Source organism: Lytechinus variegatus, chromosome 1 (assembly GCF_018143015.1).
Source record: "Lytechinus variegatus isolate NC3 chromosome 1, Lvar_3.0, whole genome shotgun sequence".
Lineage (NCBI taxonomy): Eukaryota > Metazoa > Echinodermata > Echinoidea > Temnopleuroida > Toxopneustidae > Lytechinus > Lytechinus variegatus.
Genome location: NC_054740.1, coordinates 51,516,327 through 51,525,125, shown reverse-complemented (window position 1 = coordinate 51,525,125; position 8,799 = coordinate 51,516,327). Strand labels below are relative to the sequence as shown.

General features: G+C 36.7%; 1 protein-coding gene across 2 annotated transcripts in view; it reads left to right on the top strand.

Moving 5' to 3' along the window:
- The first annotated feature begins 2,234 nt into the window (after positions 1 to 2,234).
- LOC121416069 (DNA endonuclease RBBP8-like) overlaps positions 2,235 to 8,799 on the top strand; it is a 32,731-nt gene continuing 26,166 nt past the window's right edge. For both annotated transcript variants that reach the window (XM_041609531.1, XM_041609523.1), the window contains exons 1-5: positions 2,235 to 2,354; positions 6,111 to 6,239; positions 6,601 to 6,673; positions 7,199 to 7,297; positions 7,843 to 7,904. In XM_041609531.1, coding sequence (XP_041465465.1) covers positions 6,140 to 6,239; positions 6,601 to 6,673; positions 7,199 to 7,297; positions 7,843 to 7,904 — 334 coding nt within the window. In that variant the 5' untranslated portion in view covers positions 2,235 to 2,354; positions 6,111 to 6,139. The remainder of the gene's footprint in view (positions 2,355 to 6,110; positions 6,240 to 6,600; positions 6,674 to 7,198; positions 7,298 to 7,842; positions 7,905 to 8,799) is intronic.

Below are 8,799 nucleotides of genomic sequence, written 5' to 3'. Positions count from 1 at the left end.
ATAATAACCCTATTGACAAAATCTCCATTTTGTTATGAATAACAAAAATTTAATTCTGCTGTATTTATATAGAGCACCTCATGTTTTAACAACACAACATCACTTTATCGTATCATTTTTTTTATATATCTACTTGAGATGGAAGTGGATATTGGCCATGAGTGTAATTCTGTTTTGAAGGTTTGATATCTAAATTTCACTTTTAAATGTTACTGTAACGTTAAGAGCTGTCACCCAGCAACAGTTTGATACATCATGCAATGGCATATTTTACAAGCGGAGATAATTATAGCAACTTACATTTCACCTTACCGTTAAAGGTTATTGATTTTTTCATTTTTGTTTTTGCTATTTGACATTGTTCTTTAAAAAGTGATACCACAATTTGAGAGTACTACCTACCTATATAGTAGTGATGTAAAGGGTCTATACTAACTTCCTTTGGTGTCAAACCTTTTCTGTGGTGTTGCTTGTACGAATTCCCGAAATAGAGCCCCTGTGAGATTTTGCTCCTAGCAGAGATGGATGGATGGGGAGGGTGCGAGACGAGAGGATGGGAGGGAGAGAGAGAGGAGGGAAGGGAAATTAAAGAGGGAGATATTCAAGGAGGGAGGAAGTGAGGTGCTACGATTTTTGTATGTCTTGAAAGGGAGCTGGCCTCAGGTAGAACCATGGACCCCCAAAGTATTTTCATGACCAAGAAAATCAAATTTTCGCGAATTCACTACGCTTCTCTGTAAGGATCAAGGGGGAGATAAAGAGATTGAATTAGGGGAAATGCTTGCTATTTTTATATACCGTATATCCACTTTGGTATAATTTACTCTTTGATGTATCCTTTATTTTATCCTCAGTTGTCAAGCTTTCAAGAATTGTTTAAATATGACATATTTACACCTTTTATCTCTCCAATTAATCCCCTCCCCTCGTTTTTATCAATTTCCCCCTCTTCCCTATTCTTCGTTTTCCCCTATTCTCCTTATTTATTTATTTTTATTACAGTATATGCCTCCTTTCAAATGGGGTGAATAGGGGGACCACCCCTCCTTTCCCCACGACCCACTGCAATACCAAATGGTCCAGCAGTTTACACATCATGATCTTGATCTTTTATTTAGGTTAAGTATTCCCCCCTTTCTTCCATTTATTCTGCTTGTACAGTGCGTATCAAAAAAAATTTACACTTTGAAAAAGACCTGGGAATTAAAAAATGTACAACATGTGGGTAATTTTTTCACATATAATCTCTGGTTTGGGTCTCATCTATCCAATGAAAGTTAAAGTTTGACAGAATGTTACACTTGAGCGAGCACTGTCCCTTAATTTTTGTAAAGTTCGCAGAAATCTGTTTGTGCAGAACTAGTTTTTATGCTGTGTCAAGGGGGAAGGGCAAAATCAAACTTATCGTGCAAAACATTTCCCTTGCATTTTTTGTCAATTGAAATAAAACGGATACATTCAAGCATTTTGTAACAATTTTGCCATCCAAATTGAAAATTCAACACTTAGTAAGCACAACCTTTACCCTTTTTGTGCCAGCTAGATCTGAGGACATAACTGAATCTGAACAAAAGTTAATATCGGACATAGACTCCAACATAGTTTTTATCAATTAAAGTGGGTTTACATTTCATCTTTCATTTAATACCTGTTTCTCCGCACTTTTCCAGAGCTTGACAATGTTTACCAGAATGAAAATCACAGCTCCGTGGGAAGCAAATATCGATCACGATGGCCTCAATGTGTGGGGGAGTGGGATGGAGCGAAATGCACTCTTCGAAGTGTCATTTGCAAGGAAACAAGTTAAAAAAGGTAAAAGATATCTTCAAATCAATTTTGATAGCTAAATTCTACGTGTTCTTAGGTCTACTTTTATTCGCATAGCTATTTCATATTTCTGCGCAAATAATTTTTCACTAACTTTTCAAAAGTAAGTGGTGCTCATTCAAGCGGAAATATTTTTCGACAATTAAATCGTCATTTGCTTAAATGGATCTGTACCAGTGTTAAAATGTGGAAAATCTTCAAGATATTACTGTATAATTGTACAGGATTTTTTCTAAGTTTTAATCTTTTTTTTTTATTCGCACTGTATAATTCAATAATAACTATTAAGATCGTATCTCTGTGTGATCAGCGCCAGCTAACGCCACCGTTAGCGGCTGAGACTACCGGCACGTACACACAAACCATACGTAACTAATTAACTAGCAGCGCGCGCCGGCCGGCGCCAATTTTGTCTTTAATCTTTATGAATATGATTTCAACCGGGATCAAGTGACAAACTTCTATTTCGATTTCGAAGATAAATTTAGGATGAAAATTTTCATTGCATGGGTGTACATTATTTCAAGGTACGTAGTACCGAATCTATCGAACTTTTATTTTATCACGGAATCTGGAATTTTCTGTATCGAGTAGGCCTAGATCATAACGCTAAACATTTCTTCCCCATTTCATTGTTTTGCATTGTCCCATACATTGGTCTTTATGTTTGGCAAACGGTAGGGTAGATCGTAGGCGTATAGCGTAGCTGCACTGACTCGATCATCCGATCCAAGAATTTGAAGAAATTGAGTTAAGTTGTGTGTATGTTTTTTTTTTATTAATATAACTTCCTCATTAATCAGTTTGATTGAAGAGTATGGTAAACGAGGGAGGAAAAAAGAATCTTAACTTGCATGACTTCAGTTTTAAGTTAGGCAGCCTTTAAGTTACCAGGCAAAAGGTCGGCCGATCCAATGAGCAAAAAGTCTATTAATGGGCAAATGAAAAGCCAATTGCAAGTGTGTAAACCGTGCGCATTGCCACCCATCGTCTGTTCTCGACGGCAAAAATGAGCATTGAAATGCTTTTCCTCAGCAAATTAGTTCTTGGTTACAAATTTTAGGCTCTCTTTTGTGTCTATTAAAATTGACTAGGCCTACGTGGGATGAAGTGTCTTACCTTCATGTTGTATCGAAAGCGACATTTGGAGGTTAAATCCACGAGAAATCCACGATAATCGTCGCGTATATTCGCTATGGAGAAAAATGCGTGCGATCGCATGCATTTTTGCAAGCTCGAGATGGCGCTGTTGAACATGGTCTGGAAATTCATAAAAAATAAACAAAAATCCTTTGAGTATGCTCACAATAAAATCATAAAAAATATGCTTTATGACTAAAACAGCAGTTCTCTTGCCCACACATATCATACTTGTTGCGTAAGAAATCCTTTTTTATAATAAAAATATAGCAATAAATGTTTAAAAAATTATGTTTTACACATGGAATATGTTGGAAACATCTATATTAGAAGAAAAATGTTTTTTTTCAATGAATTGAAATTAAAATGAAGTTCATACATGCCTGCACTTTTTCACACAACTCAAAAAACTAAATTGGCCATCAATCAACGTTGGTTACCTCGGCAAGTAGGCGTGGTCTATCGTGAAGTTCGTTGGTGACTTGTAGACTTGACTCAGCCGCCGAATTTAATTCATTCTCCGCGTCATCACTGCTCGTGTTTGCCGCACTGAGGACAGATGAAACAATTCAGATAGAGTTGCGCGTGTACAATGAGTGAAACAGCGCGATCGTTTCATGATCGAATGAATTAGTGTGCCTGTCGAGATAAAATTCATCTGCCATGTTATTTTTTTTCATGTTTTATACAACTGCAATTGATTTGTTATAGTATTTTCTTTGATATTTTCCTTTATATGTATGTATAAATTTTATTTGAAGTGAATGAATTATGCTGGTGTCCTTGCCATTGAGGACATGAAGATGAAACAATACTGATAGAGTTGTGCGTATACAAAGAGTGAAACAGCGCGATTGTTTTATGATCGAATGAACAGCATGCCTGTCGAGATAGAATTTATCTGTCATGTTATTTTCTCTGATGTTTTATACAAATGCAATTAACTTTTTGTATTATTTTCTGTGATATTTTCCTGTTTATGTATGAATTTTATTTAAAGTGAATTAATAATTCACTACCAAGTGTCTGGAAGGTCAGTCATGTAGTACCTGTGCACAAAAAAGGCAGCAAGGTGGATGTTCGAAATTACAGACCAATCAGTTTGACATCTGTACCTCGCAAAATCCTAGAATCACTAATTCGGGATGAAATAGTTGGCCACCTTATAGAAAATGATCTTCTGTGTGATGAACAGCATGGCTTTGTTCCTGGACGCTCATGTGTGACACAGCTCTTGACGGTTATGGAGGAATGGACAGTGATGCTGGATGTAGGAAGTCCTATCGATGTAATGCCTATGTTTCCTCCTGCTATATAACTACATCCTAGCCCTCGAGGCAAAGGAGAGAGAGAGGAAGAACATCTCTACCACAACTACAACTTAAAAGGGATTCTTCTCTTTACCACTGCAGGCATTCTATGTAGACAGCTGGCAGCCATCTGTTTCAAGGAGTTTTTTATCATTTTTTTTTATTTTTAAAATTTCTCCTCGTACACAGACGGCTCGCTATCGTGCAGCCACCATTAGGGGACTTACAATGAAAAATCCATGTCGGGGCTCTTCAATTTTTGTCTCGCCTGCATAGCAGAGTGAGACTACAGGCGCCGCTTTTCCGACGACGGCGGCGGCGGCGTCAACATCAAATCTTAACCTAAGGTTAAGTTTTTGAAATGACATCATAACTTAGAAAGTATATGGACCTAGTTCATGAAACTTGGCCATAAGGTTAATCAAGTATTACTGAACATCCTATTAGAGTTTCATGACACATGACCAAGGTCATAGGTCATTTAGGGTCAATGAACTTAGACCATGTTGGGGAATCGACATCAAAATCTTAACCTGAGGTTAAGTTTCTGAAATGTCATCATAACTTAGAAAATATATGGACCTAGTTCATTAAACTTGTACATAAGGTTAATCAAGTATCACCAAACATCCTGCATGAGTTTCATGTCACATGACCAAGGTCAAAGGTCATTTAGGGTCAATGAACTTTGGCTGATTTGGGGGTATCTGTTGAATTACAATCAAAACTTAAAAAGTTTTTGGATCTGATTCATGAAACTTAAACATAGTAGTAATCAAGTATCACTGAACATCCTGTGCGAGTTTTAGGTCACATGATCAAGGTCAAAGGTCATTTAGGGTCAATTAACTTTGGCTGAATTGGGGGTATTTGTTGAATTACCATCATAACTTTAAAAGTATGTTGGTCTAGTTCATAAAACTTGACATAAGAGTAATCAAGTATCACTGAACATCCTGTGTGCATTTTAGGTCACATGACCAAGGTCAAAGGTCAATGAACTTTGGCAATAATGGGGGTATCTGTTGAATTACCATCATAACTTTGCAAGTTTATTGATCTGACTTTTGAAACTTGAACATAAGAGTAATCAAGTATCACTGAATATCCTGTGCAAGTTTCAGGTCACATGATCAAGGTCAAAGGTTATGTGAGGTCAATGAACTTTGGCCACATTGGGGGTATTTGTTGAATTACCATCCTATCTCTGTAAAGTGTATTGGTCTAGTTCATAAAACGTGGAAATAAGATTAACCAAGTATCACTGAGCATCTTGTGCGAGTTATAGTAGTTTTCAAAGTCAGCACTGCTGCTATGTTGAAAGGCGTGATGCAGGTGAGACGGCCAGAGGCATTCCACTTGTTGTCTTTAATGAATCAAACTTTTTAAAATTAACGTGACCGAAATGCAAATTAATATGCCCTCTTGACATTCATTGCCAAAAACGGGGGAAAAATCAAGTTAAAAGGAACAAAATCAGTGACTTACACTGTACCTCGGCTGTCGCGCAACTTCACTTCCTGTTTTATCTGAACTTATAGTACATAAACAAATGGCCATCGAGTCCCCTGTACAGATCGCGCTAGAACTTTAGTCTCTGTATTTGGTGAGTGAAGCCAACAGAGTTGAGCTGAACAACCAACATAACAGAGACCGAAGCTTTTGGTCTGGTAGATGCACAGAACAAGTTCATCTGAATTGAGCTGGGAGGTAAAGGACACATGTCTGACTCTCAGATATTCACAGACTCTGAGCTCTTCGAATGCCTACATGTAGGATTTATTTTTGTTTAAATCTTCTAAACAAGACATTGTGATTTTATTGTTCCCATAGGAAGCTCTGATATAGAATTTTGAGTCAGCATGACAAGTGATGACATTCACCCATCTAAATCATTTTCGACTAAGAAGATGAAGGCACTTTTGAAGCGTATGACTGAATATCAAGTTGCACAACAAGAGTGTAAGAGTAATTTGAAATTGTTTGGACATCAGTATTAATGTTATTCTTTCTTCTTAATTCAATTCATTTCTTGGTTATGATTCACATAAAAAGGATAACTTGAATCTCTTTAGAAGGAAGTTTATTGTCATTGGTTTGTAGCCCCCCCCCTTTCTAAAAATTGTTAGAGCAGCTTTGAAAAGCTAATTTTTCCATTTTTGACGTAAATGTTCCCCTTTTTCGCCCAGAAAGAGTTCTCTATAGGAACTAGGACACTGTTTTCAGACAATACTAGTTTGCAGAATTTCCAAGGCTTCAGTTATACCTAATACTGAGTCTCGATGTCTGATGCTATGCTAACTTTTCTTTTTTTTCTATGCAGTGTTTGAAGAAGTAAAGAAAGAGGCTGTAAGTCTCATAGAATCCAATGAAAATCTGAGATCAACGGCAAATGAGTGAGTACCAGTATATACATGTACTTTCTTTGTTTTTATAGAGCATGTACTGTTGCTTTACACATTGTTGTTTTGGGCAGAAAAATGTTTTTTTTTGGAAAAATTATATCAAAACATGATATCACTTTATAAATCATATTAATTCAATAAAGAGACAATGTTGCTTACCCCCTGAATGATTTGGGCAATGTTATCTGTTTTTTCGTAATTGAAAGTGTTCAAACCTATTTCTGCTATAGATATTTCTCTTCTTGTAAAGTGACAAAATAGGGGGTGAGAATGCCAGAGGTGTGCCACATGTTGCAATTCCTTTTAAATCTGCTTACCTGGAGCTGGAGCAGTGTTAAAGAAATCAATATTCTGTGGATCACATCATCAGGCCATTTTTTTTCCTTTGGATATGATGGTAAAGGGAAATGTCATGAACCCAGTTGTTCAAGTTTAACTTTATGATCAGACCACTGAGTTTAGTTAGCTATTATGCTTTACATTATCTTGCCCATTCTTTGCTCATTCTCTCTCCAGGAATGCAAACTTTGTCACTCATTTTCAAAATCGTTGCAGAGAATTTAAGCACGAGAACCAAGCTTTAAAACACGAGTTAGCCGTCATCAAGGCCAGCAGGTAACTTATTTTACGAAAAAAGAAGTAATAATAATAATTGCTATATGAAACTAAAATGCACAAAATTGCAGTGAATCTGCCAAAGGCAATTCTCTTGGGATTACAGAAATTTATTTGACTAAGAAGAGGTGGTCTGGTATAAAAAGTTGCTTATTAAGGGCTGTATGAAACTGAAATGCATGAAACACAGTGAATCTGTCGCAGGTGATTCTCTTCTGCTTCTGCAGACTGACTCCAATGAAGAACACAGCATGCAAGTCTTGGGTGTAGATACATGTTACTTCATGGTTTTCCGGGGGGAGGGTAATAATAGACTAAACTATAAGTGCGTGTGATGCATGTGATGAGTTTATAAGTTTCCTCCATGGCATCAAATGAAAAAAATGCACTTTAAAATCTTTGCCCTGAGAATGATTATGCTCTGAATTATTTTAACAATACTTTATATATGTTCTTGGAAAAAAATATCTCTTTTACATGGTAATTGAAACCCTTTTCAAATGACCAGAATAACTCGTTAATATCCATGAATGCTCTTCCTGTAGGCAACATGAGACACAGATTGCTGAATCTGATGATACAAGCTCCAGATCTAAGAGAAAGGAAGGTATGCTGTTTTACTTTTTAGTTTGAAGTCACAAAGGTGGTTTTGGATCGGTTGTAATTAAAACCATGGTTGATGTAGATTGTATGTTGTACATTTATTAACCCTAAAAAGACTGGGGGGGCTGATTCAGCCCCCCTCGACATTCTTCACGAGAAGTCCACCGCGCGAAAGTTTTTGACCGCATCGCTCGCTGACTTTACTTTCAAGTCTCGCGCGACTTTTGAGACCAAAATTGTGACCCCCGGTACGCGGTTCTGAAATTACGCAACATTTCGTAAGTGCATGCAGACACAAAATTACTCAAAAACGTGAATTTGTGTACAAATCCAATGCAAATAGTGATTTCAGCCAAAATTCATAAATGTATCATTATTTTTCCTATTACTGCTTAAAATCAATTCTATCTTTTTATGGTCAAAGTAAAGTCCCCGACAATTTCCATTGAAAAAACAATAAAAAACTAAAAGTCGAAAAACAAAGAAATACCTAAGAAATTTAGAAAACAATAGAATACATAAGGAAATAAATGTGATGTTGAAATTTAAATAAATTTGAGCAGATGCCTATCTAGAGTATGTGAAAGAAAAATTAGCATTTCAGGGGCATTATTTTATTAATTAGAGCAAACTATGATTTTATGCGTAAATTAGCATAATTAATGAGACTTCAGATTTTTGCACAATTTGATGTTATAGTTTTGTAGATAATGCCATGGGTAACGCATGTGCCAATTTTCGTCGCGAACGCACGATCAACGGCCGAGATCATAAGGGGGGGCTGAATCAGCCCCCCCAGTCTTCTTAGGCGTCGAAATAGCCCAGTCTATTTAGGGTTAAGAGAGGGTCCACAAGCACATTCCCGCTTATGTCACTGTAACAAATTCATTCGTGTTGTT